Source organism: Colossoma macropomum, unplaced genomic scaffold (genome assembly GCF_904425465.1).
Source record: "Colossoma macropomum unplaced genomic scaffold, Colossoma_macropomum, whole genome shotgun sequence".
NCBI lineage: Eukaryota > Metazoa > Chordata > Actinopteri > Characiformes > Serrasalmidae > Colossoma > Colossoma macropomum.
In genome coordinates, this window is record NW_023494804.1 from 17349162 (window position 1) to 17363542 (window position 14381).

Below are 14381 nucleotides of genomic sequence, written 5' to 3' on the forward strand. Positions count from 1 at the left end.
CTTTATTCCAGAGAAACTTACTGACTCAGTAATGTTGATAATAGTAAAAATAATGGTAAAATGGTCTCTAAAAGGACGTTTGGGTATTATTTTGCCTTACAGTGCCCTGCATGCCTCTCTGCCCTTAATGGACATAAACCAGTGGAATTCCCATTTAATGACCTCTTAATTCAGAGGATCCAGTGATCTTCGAGGGGAGAAAAGTGTACTCAGGACCAAACATATCAGCTTTGGAACAGTTTTGTTTACTTTAAGGGACAATAGCGGCTAGTTATTTTTCCCTTTGAGGTAAACATCTTGGAGTTCCTAATAATCGGTTCATACCTACTACACAATTAGTCACTTCAGAGGTCTTCAGAGTGGCTTCCACTGTATGTTTGTTAGAGTTATCAGGTCTTCTGGTCTTTTTTTTAAATTACAAAAGTATTGTCACTGTTTCATCTTTGTTTTCAGGACACGTCAGGCTCGTACGCGCTGCAGCAGCGGAGAGGCAGACGCAGCCGAATCCCAGACAAACCCAACTACTCTCTCAACCTGTGGAGCATAATGAAAAACTGCATCGGCAAAGAGCTCTCCAAAATCCCCATGCCTGTACGATACCTGTGTATATGTGTTTGGTTGTTGTACAGAATTTTATGTCACGTAATTCCTTCTAGGGGAGCTCAAATTCTGTTCTACACAGATTCTCCAGCAGAACCTTTTCAGTTCCTGCTGTGTCGCTCTAACAAAACTGAATCACATATCACATATAAGTTTGTCAGAAAAAAGCCCAGTCATTTGATTGTGGGTGTGTCCATAGCATTTGCCCACACAGCCTTTCAAAGATTCCCCAAATGCTTTGCTGGTAAAAGAATTTCAGTGGTGAATCACCACTGCTGATGCAATTAAATCCAAAACTAGACTTAATGGGGAATTCCACTAATTTTCCAAAATTTCTGCATAATTATATGATTGAAGATGTAAACAGAATCATTCAGAGTGGTTTGGTGTGAAATGCTCAGTTCTAGAGAAACTTACTGAGTCAGAGTTGTTCACAGTGGTGGTGATAGGAACCAGACATCCACTTCTAAAAGCTCCCTCACAGAAAGTTACTACATGAAATGGTTATCAATACACCGCCTGATATCTGAGACGCTGTTTTAGCATAGTTTTGTGATGATTTCGGCCTAAAAAGTAATTTTTTGCGATACGTTTAGAACAAAACAGGTATTGTTAGACGAAATGATCCCCAAAAAAAACATACCCTTTCAGATTTACCACTATTCTGCCATCAGAAGACACATGTAGCTTTTGAGTGGTAAATAAAATGGCTATATTTGTGTTGAAGTCATGGCGTCCCCTGGTTCCTATCACCACCACTGTAAAGAAATCTAATTTTGTTAATGTTGGTAGAATTTTTCTTTTATCTGCATATAGGATGCTAATGGTATGTATCTGAGCAGGAGCACTGTAGGAGAATTTTAATTCTAAATTTGCATTATTATCATGCAAACTGCCAAGTTGTATTTAAATCAAATAGATGAAGTTGTCTTTAATGTGGAACATAAGCAATTAAAATGGGTGTGTGTGTGTGTGTGTGTGTGTGTGTCCGTCCGTCCGTCCGTCCTCCTGCAGGTGAACTTTAACGAGCCATTGTCAATGCTGCAGCGGCTGACAGAGGATCTGGAATACAGTGAGCTGCTGGACCGCGCTGCCCGCTGTGTGTGCACTCTGGAGCAGATGTGTTTGGTTGCTGCGTTCTCAGTCTCGTCTTACTCCACCACTGTCCACCGCATTGGAAAACCCTTCAACCCACTGCTGGGGGAGACGTACGAGCTGGACCGGCTGGAGGAGAGTGGATATCGCTCGATTTGTGAACAGGTCAGGGCTGACTAATGAATACTGGCCCGGAGATTCATACCAGATTACTGTTGACGTTAAACTCTTCTGCACTGTCTATCTGTTGTATAATCAAGATGGCTATCTCTGTCTTCAAAATTATGGCATACCGTAATCAATAAAAGTACTACACAAGAGCTATTGCCTCTGAAGCTCTAGTTTTAATCAAATAGTGCAGAATGCCTGGCTCTTAAAGGGGAGTTCTACATAATTAAATGGTTATGATGTAAACAAAGTCGTTCAGAGTGGTTTGGTGTGAAATGCTCTGTTCTAGAGAAACTTACTGAGTCAGGATTGTTCACAATGGTGGTGATAGGAACCAGACGTCCACCTCTAAAAGCTCCCTCACAGAAAGTTGTTACATGAGATAGTGACGAATACACTGCCTGATGACTGTTTTGAGAGGATTATAGCCTAAAACATATTTTTCATTGGAGAGTTGTTGGGAATAATGTGTTGTGTGTAAAATAGTCCCCAAAGAAAACAATTTTTTTTCAGATTTTTTTTTTTTAACTTTTGCATTTTATATCTTTACATATAAAAGCTCAGAAGACAGGCTCACTGATGGTTGTAAATAAAATGGCTATATTTGCATTGTAGACCCCTGGTTCCTATGTCTGTTTCCTATACTTTGTTTGTGTAAATTCTCAAACCATATTAAAATGCATGTTTTCAAATTTGTAATTTGGGTGACTAGCTGTGCCATTGCAAAATGTCCCTTCCCCACTTGAATAAAGTACTACACAACACAATGCAATGCAGTTCTCTCTCTCTCTCTCTCCAGGTGAGTCACCACCCACCTGCAGCAGCCCATCATGTGATGTCTCAGCGTGGATGGACTCTGTGGCAGGAGATCACCATCGACAGCAAGTTTAGAGGAAAATACATCTCTATCATGCCTCTGGGTTAGTCTTATTCTAATCCTAATCTTAACCTCAACCCTAAAGCTAAACCTAATCCAGTTGATTAGGGGTGTACAAACTAGAGACTAGACAACACTTACATGGTAAATTATAATGTTGATAATTTTTTAATGTATTTTCCTGGTTTGGACCTTCAGCTCATCCATAGTGGTACAGGCTGAAGCCCAGCTGCAGTGCACTGTATGTTCTTCTAATAGCATCTATGATTTTAGCGCTCTTTTAATGTGACTCCTTCAGCATCTTCAGCAGACTATGCTGGTGCTCGTGGCAGAACTATTGATAAGTCAGTCAGCAGCAAACTAACAACGGCAGCAGCTTGGTGAAGCTCCAATTCCACTGCAACAAGAGTCTACGAGCTGCATAGGGATATGTACAAGTGCTCAGTTAACAGTTCAAGGTGCCAGTGTCCAATTACTGAAAGCAGTGTTTGCATTTTTAGCAGGTTTCATCATGGAAAGGTGGAGGAAAAAATGCATACATAAACAGGACAGATTTGTTCGTATTTGTGAGTGCATATATTTCCATTAATATACAACATAATTGAGAAATGTTACTTTAGCTGATGTTTACTAGATCCAGACACAATGAACATAGATTTCTGTTACAAACGAAAATGTTGGCACATCGTCCACTGAAGAGAACACCTCATGAAGATGAGTCCTCAGCATCGAATGTAGCGTAGCTGTAAAGTTAGCTTGACTCATCTGAAGAGGCACAACTAATTGATTAATCGAGAAAATAATCAACAGATTAATCGACAATGAAAATAATCATTAGTTGCAGCACTAGTGTTCAGTATATTTTGTAACAATACTTCTGAATTATACCAAAACATTATGATTAAGTTTGGGCTTTCATGATACATTCCTAAAAAACTTTGGAGAAGCTGTACATGATCCTAGGGTCACCATGCCTAAGTGTGGGTTAGAGGGGTAGAAAGTCCCCCAGCACTGGGCTGTGGAGTAGTGGAACTGTGTTTTCTGAAGTGATGGAGCTCCATCGAATACCTTTGGGATGAGTTGGAGATCCAGAACTGACCATCCAACATCAGTACCTGTCCTCACTAATGCTCAATCAAATCCTCACAGCAATGTTCCAACATCTAGTGCAAAGCCTTGCCAGAATGGTAGAGGCTGTTACTGCAGCAAAGGGGGACAAACTTACTATTAATACCCTTCATTTCAGAGAAACCTCTGGAGGAGCAGACTTTTGGGCATATAGGGTAGTTTATAGTATGCGAATGAGTCATAATCACAGCTGCCTTTATTTGCTGTCTATGAAATATGAAAGACTTTTTTGGGATTATAGGAGTAATGTGTATGAAATAAGCACTATTTTAAGCAGCCTGGCATTCATACTGTGTGAGTGTTGTTTGGGAACGTCTCCACAGAGCTTTGTTCTCCACTCAGAGTGATTTATATCCTCCTCTTCCTCCGTCTCTACGTCTTTCTTTAGTCTTCAGCACAAAAAGTTATTTTCAGCAAATCTTATTAACTCCTTCATGCCTGAGGGGAATATAACCTTCGGAAATAGTTTTTTATTGGCAATGACAAAAGAATGCTGTAATATTATGTGTTGTTGTTGTTGTTGTTGTTGTTGTTGTTATGAGTTGTAGCTCACTGAAATGAGTTTGTATTAGCGTTTTAAAACAAATTATGAGTAAACTGCTCGTGTTCCTTTACAATCATTGCTTCTTTCCATGTTTTATCAGATAGAACCTTCCAAGCAGAAAGCTAGTCCTTCAGATTAGTTTCTTAATGTTGTTTAAAAAAAAAAATCATTTACAAATATAGTAGAATTTTGATGCATTTAGAATACATTAAGGGTGTCTGTGATTTTCATGTATGAAAGAGACGTGTTTCACATGTCAGTTTTGCTATTTGGACGCAAAAGCTCAAAACTGCTCAGAACACCGATAGAACCTTATAATTTCAAGGGTATGAAATAGTCTGGCAAAATGACAATAACTGTAGACGTCTAAAGCTTAAAATTAAGCTTATAAATGATTTGTGTTTTCTCCTCTCTCCCCCAGGTCACATTCATCTGCTGTTCCACTCCAGTGGGAATCACTATGTGTGGAGTAAAGTCACATCCACAGTCCATAACATCATCGTAGGCAAACTCTGGATTGACCACGTAGGTGACCTCATCTTGCAGGGATGCGCCAGTCATAAATTTATCCAATTTAAAGTCCAATTTATTTACAGCTAAACTGGCCAATAATCAGCTTTTATTAGTGTTTTTTAGGCCAATGCTTTATTAAAACACTTTTTATTAAAGCTTTATTATGCTGCTTTATTAGAAACACCTACCTTGTACTTCCACTCACTAGCCACTTTATTAGAAACACCAACCATGAGCTTCTGTTCGCTGGCTACTTTTAGAAACACCTACCCTGTGCCTCCTATCACTGGCCACTTTATTACATAGCTTGTGCTGCGACTCACTGGCCACTTTATTAGAAACACCTGTTTTGTGCTTCTATTCACTGACCACTTTTAGAAACACCGACCTTGTGCTTCCCATCACTGTCCACTTTATTGGAAACGCATACCTTGTGCTTCCTCTCACTGGCCACTTTATTGGAAACACCTACCTTGTGCTTCTGCTTATTGGCCACTTTGAGCTCCACCTACCTTATAGGTCCATTATATAGAATGGTTCAACAGCCAAGAGTGGCTTTGTGGTCAGAAACTGACCATTAATGAGGGGCTACCGCCAAATGTGCTTCAGCAAGTGGGCTACAGTCTCTATCTGCACACCAGCTACAAAGAATAAAATTTAATATCACAGCATCTTCCATATATGGAAAAGTCCAGCACTTTCTAGTATCAGCTTCACCTCCTCCCAGACTGTACAGTATGACTCATCAGTGCTCAGTCTGTCTTCTCTCCTCCATCTGTCTTGTTCTCATCCTTCCATCTTTCCCCTCTCATTCTCTGCCTGTTTCTTTGTTTCCCTCTTCGTTTCCCTCTCTAGATCTCTAATGATGCACTTCAGTGCTTAAACATCACCTTTATAATATGACAATTAATAGGACTTAGATTAATGCTATGAACGAAACCTGAGAAAATTCAAATGTGGCAAAAAAAAATTTTATTCATTTGTTTTTATCAGCCTCAAGTGATGTTGTAACACTGTGGTTCCTCCTCTTTTTCAGTCATTAATGTAATTAATTGACGTGTAATGAATTGACTCATTCAGTCTGCTGCCTGCTGATGATCTTCATTAATGCAGCATTTGTTTCTTCCAGTCTGGCGATATTGAGATCATGAACCGCAGGACAAAGGACACCTGCCACCTCAAATTCTCACCTTACAGCTATTTCTCCCGGGACGTCCCACGCAAGGTGAGACTCCATCAGCTGTTTTGTCAGCTTCATTCAGTGCATTTCAGCTTTCATACTGATGTGTTAGTGAGTGTGCTACTGCCATCTGGTGGTCACTGTGAGAAGATGAGAATGTCAAAAACTCTGACTCATCAGAGTCAATTCTGACCCATCAAACAGGATGTTCTTACTCATCCAAATTGTTCCAGAATGTTCTCTCCCCATTCACACTGTTCTACACTGTTTTCCCACAGTTTATGCTGTTCTAGATGTTCTCCCTCATTCAGCTCGTTTTAGAATGTTCTCCCCATTCACATTATTCTAGATCACCCTCCCATTCAGACTTTTCGTGTGTTCTCTCCCACACACACGCTGCTCTAGAATGTTTTCCTTTTCACAATATTTATAGTTACTTATAGTTTTCATATGTAAAGCATGTTCTCCCTCATTTATACTGTTCTAGTGTTCTTTTCTCATCATTCATACTACTCTTGTGTTCTACCTCATTCACACTGTTCTAGAATGTTTTCTCTTTTCCCAATATGTATATAGTTTTCATAATATGTAAAGCATGTGGACATGGTCTTAACACACTCGCTCGTGCACGTTTAGCAGTCTTAGGTTTCTCTACAATTGAGATTTCCAAGTTGCTTTTGTATGCGTCATTTAAAGGGAGGAAACAGCCATGAACACACACCAGCAGGAGCTTACAAAAGCATGTGTTTGCGACCTTCAAAATGAGAGGCGAAATAGCTTATCTTGGTACTCGCTGTTATTATAAATTTGTGATCTATTACTGTCAAATTTCATAAGCTAAAAATAGAATATAGAGAGCTACTACTGTACACATCTAATCTCTATTTTTCTTAGTCTGTTTGCACTTTGTATGTTCTGTGTCCCTGTGGACATTGATGTATTTGTTCTTTGTTTTTATCTTAACTGTTGTTTTGGGTGTGTTTTGCTTTCAGGTAACTGGTGTGGTGGCAGACAGCGATGGTTTGGCCCACTATATCCTGTCTGGATCGTGGGATGATAAGATGGAGAGTGCTAAGATTGTGGAGAGTAGCCGTGGCTGTGTGGGATCAGAGGTCAAACAGAAAACTGTCTACCAAACTCTCCCTCCTAAACTGCTGTGGAAGAAATACCCGCTACCGTAAGGGACATGACCGTTAGCATGTTCAGCAGCTGTCATGAATGTATGTCATGATGTGAATCATTAAAAACACACAAGCATAAAGTGAAGGCAGGAAAAAACGGAGGTTGCTAGAGGTTCTCTAGACTTGGTCTCTCTCTCTCTCTCTCTCTCTCTCTCTCTCTCTCTCTCTCTCTCTCATATATAATGTATAAGGTTCTATAAAGCACCTAATAAGGTTCCTAAATTGTTACAAATCAAAGACGGTACTACATACTCTTTTTGCTTAAGATGTCAATAAGCCAAGACGTAAATGGTGTCTAAAATAATGAACAAGCTTTCAGGCTTCAAGTCAGCTACCACTGTTTTTAGCTATGCTGTATACTTTAGTCCATGTTTGTACATAACAGTGAGTTATACAGTGTCAGAAAACACATAATCAAGTCTATTAGATTCAGGCATGCAGTTAGCACCATGCTAATTTGTGGGGTATAAGCTTCCATTACTTGTTAGCTACTAGTCAATCATGTGTTAGCTGATTGACTACATCAGGGGCAAGCGCAGTACACTGTCACTTTAATTTTTGCAGATTTATCACTTTAATGTGCAGCTGTCACCATGTTGTGTTTCTGTTCTACACAATGAATATGAATTGAATGAAATGCAAAGTATCATATTTTCTCTCTCTCAGTGAGAATGCAGAGAACATGCACTATTTCTCCTCGCTGGCTCTGACTCTGAACGAGCCTGAGGAAGGCGTGGCTCCCACAGACAGCCGCCTGCGGCCGGATCAGAGGCTGATGGAGGCGGGGCTTTGGGATGAAGCCAACGTCCACAAACAGCGTCTGGAGGAGCGGCAGAGGTTGGAGAGGAAGAGAAGGGAGGCACAGACCAACATCGCTGTGGAGGAGGGTAAGAGACATGCAGAAAACCAGAGACACTCCAGCATATACCTGATTGTTAGAACCTGATTCGAGCAGCTCCAGCTCCGCACAGGTTAGTGTATTCTCTGCTCTAGCATGCCTCATTCAGCTCATAGCCTAATTTAATTAATGATTTATGGAATAACTCGAAACTATACCATGCAAAGGGTGCTCCAGTACTGGATCTGGACAGCCCTGTTGTTGAAACAACTAATCCTGTCTTTGTATCATTCTTGAACCTAATGTTTAGCCCTTTCTATATCCAGATCGTCAACCTAGTACCTAATCCTCTGAGTATCATCTAGATCAGTCAGGATCCTAATGTCTAGTAGACATATCCTAAAACATCCACTCTATGTTATCGACATAATTCTGGAACCTAATATGAAACTCACGGTATATAAGTGAAACCACATTACCTCTTTACCTAATACTTCTTAATTTTTCTTGGCGTCTTTTTCCAGGAGCTACAGTCTGGTCTGGTGTCTGAGTCTGTGTTGTTATCCAGATCAACCTTGAACACATTATCTAATCTTCTATGTATAATTTTATAAACTAATACTGTAAACAAATCATTTATATGTAATGCAGATCATTCTGGAAGTTGATGTCTAATTATAAGATCTAGAACCAAGTGTTTGTGACATCGTTCTAGAATTTAAAGGGTCCATATAATGCAAAACTAAATTTCCCACATTTTCTAAAATAAGAGTTTGATACAGTATATATGAACATTTCAAAACTTACTGTTCACTCCCCAGCACATACAGTCCATATATGGAAATGAACCTACAAAATCAGCCTTTTCTTGAGTTCACTGTTCTTGTGATGTCACAAAAAACAGCACATTTATGTGTCAATTCAGCCTACAGCAGTTTAGCCCTGCCCAGTCACACTGTAGCCATAAGGAGTAGTTAAGCCTGGACTGCCTGGAGTAGTTAAGCTTTTTGAATGAGGCGCAATACAGAGCAGCCAATCAGAACAAAGCTCATTTACATAAATCAGTCTAAAAAGCAAAAAACGACAAAGAGAGGTTGAAAACCCTCTCAAAGTCAAGAAAAAATGACTGCTTTTGGTAAATATAGCCACAAAACCAACATAAGCGTCCTTCATGAATAAAATCCAAGAAGAATGTAGGACATGGGCCCTTCAACATCTAATACTATGCATGTTCTTGATCATTCTAGAACCTCTGGAACATCTATAGACATTCTAGAACAGAGGTGTCAAACTAGGTTCCTTTTGGGCCACAGCTCTGCAGAGTTTAGCATTTGGCTTATTAAGCACAACTGATTCAATTCTTTAGCAAAGCTGCAACACACCACAAAGGCTCCAGCTAATGGCCAACACTCTCGTGGTTAATGTGCTGAAAGAGAATAACTCTCTAAACTTAAAATGTCAATGTTTAAGCTAAACCAAAGTCTTTATGGGGAAGTCTGTCCACTAGTCTGGCAGTCTTGGCAATGCTCATACAAAAGCAGGCTTCTATCTCTTTGAATGGGGAGAGACCTATAAATTTGAATGAAAGCTAAAAGCTTTAGTAACATTTCCAAAACATACTTGAAATCGCTGCTAAAATCTGACAAACAGCATAAATAGAATACCTTCTATAGCAACCTGGCACAGAGTTGTCTTTGAACATGTGTGTCAAGTAGTCTAGATATACCTGTTACATTCTAAAACAAGTATCCTCTTTGATATTTGGGAACCTTTTCTGGGCTATGTTCAGTCAGATCTCCTAAATATTTTAATGAGATCATTTGTATAATTCACTTTTCCAAATTTGGAATGTGCTTTTTTTGTGTTTATAACATTTTATTAAATATTTTCTCATTGGGAATGACATTCAAATACTGTTCTTCAAATTCAGACATTTAAACAGTAAATGTGCCCATTCTTTTTTTCTTGCTTGTCTCCTCGTGCACTTCTGATTCTCCGTGTGTCAGAGTCCTTAGACCAGGGCTCGGCAACTAAGATGCTAAGAAGAGCCATTTTGTCCTTTCAACAAAAATCAGTATGCTTTGGGAGCCACATTTTCCATTTATGTCTATTTATCTAAGTAATGTTTTATCTTATCTGTAAATATCTCTGTATGTGCTAATGTCCTAGTATAGACTAAAAAAATACAGTATAAACGAAAACGCAGACTTGGCTACTTCTGCTTTAATCTTAGCCCAACTATAGCTGCTTGTCTCACATCTCCGGCAGGAAACTTTTCCTCAAAAATAGAATAGTTTCTTGTAAAATGTCTCTCAACGTTCAACTTTTCAGTTGGCTGAAGTCAGCTTCTTATTCTCCAGCTTCTTGTTTGAATTTTCCCGTTCCACCTTGAATCTCAGCCTGAGGTGCCAGAATGTAACTGCTGCACCATTTAAGGTGGAACGGGAAAAGCTGCACGACTTTTGACAGTTTCTTGTTCGAGATTAAATGTATCAGGAAACCAGCTGGAGTGATTATAAATGCAAATAAGCCCATTCGTCTCCAAATTATCGATGTACATCTTAAATCTTTCTGTTTACCGTTTCATTAGCTACTAGCTAGGTAAGATTTGTTGTCTGCGTTGCTATGGTGACCAGCAGTCTGTACACCATCCTTCAAGGTTAAAGGATTAATTAGCAGTTCTACCTTAACTCCAGCGTTTAAGACCATTTATTGTTAAAACTGTGTTCGAACGATCAGCAGAGCTTCATTTTACTGCAAAGGAGGATTATTTTATTTTTACCTAAAAATCTCATTCTGCTGTGGAGCCGCAAGAGGGCAGTAAAAGAGCTGCGTGTGCTGACGCCTGCCTTAGACGAATTAAAACATTCACCTCTGCAGAGCTGTGGCCTGGAAGTAACTCAGTTTGACACCCCTATTAGAAAGGTCTTTGCTCATATTCGCACCGTGCTTTAGAAGCTCCCTTCTGTTCCACTCTTCAAGCATGTTTTCCTCTCTGTCTCTCAGGCCGGGAGGTGGAGATGTACCAGCCGCTGTGGTTCGAGAAGAGGCTGGACTCTGAGACCGGGGAGAGCAGTTACGTCTATAGAGGAGGATACTGGGAGGCCAAAGAGAAGCAGGACTGGAGCCAATGTCCGTCCATCTTCTGAGGCGTCAGTCGTTATTCCCCGCAGGAGGATGGCTGCTTCATAGAGAGCATCTAGTGAAGCTGACGGACAGATTGCTCAGTGGACGTGCGAGGCAGGACACGATTATGGTCCTGTGTGTGTGTGTGTGTGTATTGGGAACATTGCTTAAAAATGCTTCCGATTCAGAGGCGTCTCAAGGATCTGAAATATACATGCATTATTTTTTCCATTCTCTTTAGTAACGTAGTAGATTCACTTGTGTGTTTGGAGTTGGGAGGGTGAGTGTGCGCACATGTTTTGTGGCAGGTGCAATGATCGCTGCATGGATTCGAGCACAAGAGATTCCAGCACTTTATTTATGAGCTACATTTAAACTGTAGGACTCGGTCAGCCCAGGTGAGATTTGTCAAAAATGTTATAATAGACATGTCTGAACCAAAGACAGGCAGCGTTTATTAGCCCTGTTTGACAGATCAGAGTTTGGATGAAGGATATTTAGCGTTTTCATAACTGTGTTATAGTGTTGTCCTTTAACATGGACTATAAATTCAACATGTTGCCCAGTACTTGGAAAAGAACAGAAAACATTCCAAGGAAGCATCTGCCCATAGACTTCTATTATAAGTGTACTTGAGTCAGCAGGTTTTCCGTTCTTTACCAAGTTCAGGGAAAGCTACTAAAATTATTGTCTGTGGTAAATACTAATCCATATGCTGTAGATACAGATAGAGGTCAGACTGAAAAAAGCTAAAGTATCCTTTTAAAAGGTGCCAGCACAAAGCAGTTACAGAATTTGATTTCTCACTGAAACTCTTGTTATTTAGCTCACTGTTGCTGTGTTGACACACTGTAATAGTAGGCCTGTGTTGTCTTGGCCTCTGGTTCTGGGCTGGTTGGTTCTGTGGGTCTGCAGTGGAAATGTGGCTACTGCAGCCTGAAGCCTGGCTCAGTGATTATACTGCAATAGTTCTGACCTATAGTGGGTGATTCTCAGAGGAAGGAAGACCCCTTGGTTAGATTTCCCTTCCTGTAACCCTGTGGCTCCTAATTCCAGTCCATGTTCTGCACGTTTCTGTTTTCCCAGCATGACCCAGCATATAATCTAGTCATAAGAAAATAACATAGGAGATGAAAAAAAGACACATTAACATCTGATAAATCCTTAAACGTAATTTGGGCCTTTTTCTACTGGGTGACTAGTCAGTTCACACAATGTAAAGGACAGCTGAGGTTTCCGTATGCTGTGGAAAAAATTAAATAAAAACAGAAAAGAATGGAGAATTTATCTCAGGAGAGTAATCACATACAGTAGACTAGGAAGGTGTGCAGAGCGTTGGGAACCACTTCCATAAGCACAAGATGCAGATATATTGGTAGATTTTGTTTCTTTAACACGCTTGACCCAACATCAGCTCATGATCAAACCCTTCTAAATCAGGAGGCGAACCTGCTAAAGCCGTTTCCTCCAGTTATAACACAGCATAGATAACACTTCTAGTCATCTTACTGAGACTGAAATGAACTGGTTTAAAGGGTAACTTCACAAAACAGTGACAATCATAATGCTCTGGTCTATCAAAGGAGGTGCAAATAGACTAATGGGACTCATGTGAGAAGGAGCTGGTTAATATACAGTCGTATACAAATTACACATTCCGTGTTTTGTTGATTTTCTGTGAAAGTAAGTTAGTCAGAGTACACACTTCAGTACATTTTAATGCACAATCACTGTTTATTTGCTGAATTCAAATATAAAATAAAATGTGGCCTGTGCAAAAGTTATGGCGCAGTTGGTATTTCATGTTTTTTTTCCCCCCAATATGTTTAACATGGCAAATAAACAGAAATCATGCATTAAAATGAAATTCAACAAAACATGGAATTTGACTGAGGGTGCTAACACTTGCATATATATGACTGTATCTTGTATCTACACTTGGTGTCCATTTTATTAGGTCTATTAACCATATAGGTACAGATTGTAGTCGATCTGTTTCTCATGTAATTTGTTAGCCCCCCTTTTCCCTGACTGTCAGTGGTCAGGACCCTTAAAAGTGGTCAAGACCATTGCAGAGCAGGTATTTTATATATATATATATATATATATATATATATAATATGCATATATATATAATATGCATATATATATATATATATATATATATATATATATATAATATGCATGCTCTCATGTCAAAACCTTGTAACTGGACACAGTGAATTGATTAATAGAAGTGATCTAAAATGATCCAAACTACAGTTAATAACAACAGTTAATAATGTATTTTTCCAAGGTTTTGTTATGACAGCAACGATATAAAGAAGCATACAGAGCACTGCAGAGTTTTGTCTGATTTAATGCACCTGATTGAACTGACCTGCTAAATCTTCTAATTATCCAGGCCTTCATCAGTTAATCTGGGTGTGTTGAATCAGAGTAAACATTGAACTCTGTGGGTTTTCTGTAAATACATTATGCAGCGGTAAGCACAAAGCACATGAGCTCATACTGATGCTGGAGTCAGAGTAAGCTGTATTTACTGTCAACACAAACTGAATTATTGTGGTGAACTTTTTGAAGCACAAACTAAATGTGTAGAGTTATAACTGTGAATTATTCAGTGTGGTTGAAAGAGGCTGGTGAACTGCTGGTGTAGAGAAGCATCCTGGGGTTAACGCTGGCGATGCCGTACCAGCATATGTAATCTCTAAATTTTTGGAGGGTTTAACCAGCAAAACCAACCCCACTGACACAAAGAGATTATACTAAAATATATATATGTACCACTATTTATTAACTATACTGCTAGTGTTGATAGATTTGTGATTATGATCATATCTGTGTGTTGGATGGTTTGCATTCTCACCTGAACTGTGGGGACTCTTTCTGAGCTGGTGTGGCTGTTGCATATGCCTCGGGAGCACAACACACTTCTGGTATGTGAACATCACCTGCGCTTTATCCTCAGCTTAGTAGCCTAGAAATATGATGTGAATTCACCAAGTGTAGTTTTGGCTGTTAGAAATAAGCTGAATATCACATTTAAATGAAACGTTAAAATGGAAATGAGCCCTGTGTTGTGGTCTTTTTGTTTGGTGTTTGGTGCATTCATTTTCTGGACCGTTTTG

General features: G+C 39.5%; 1 protein-coding gene across 1 annotated transcript in view; it reads left to right on the top strand.

The window, feature by feature from the left end:
• The window catches only part of LOC118825180 (oxysterol-binding protein 2-like), a 34486-nt gene extending 21181 nt beyond the window's left edge, over positions 1-13305 (top strand). Inside the window, exons 7-14 of the mRNA XM_036595734.1 lie at positions 454-591; positions 1615-1860; positions 2663-2783; positions 4834-4937; positions 6055-6150; positions 7098-7282; positions 7953-8173; positions 11131-13305. Of these exons, the coding sequence (XP_036451627.1) occupies positions 454-591; positions 1615-1860; positions 2663-2783; positions 4834-4937; positions 6055-6150; positions 7098-7282; positions 7953-8173; positions 11131-11273 (1254 nt within the window). The 3' untranslated portion in view covers positions 11274-13305. The remainder of the gene's footprint in view (positions 1-453; positions 592-1614; positions 1861-2662; positions 2784-4833; positions 4938-6054; positions 6151-7097; positions 7283-7952; positions 8174-11130) is intronic.
• Positions 13306-14381: the final 1076 nt, after the last annotated feature.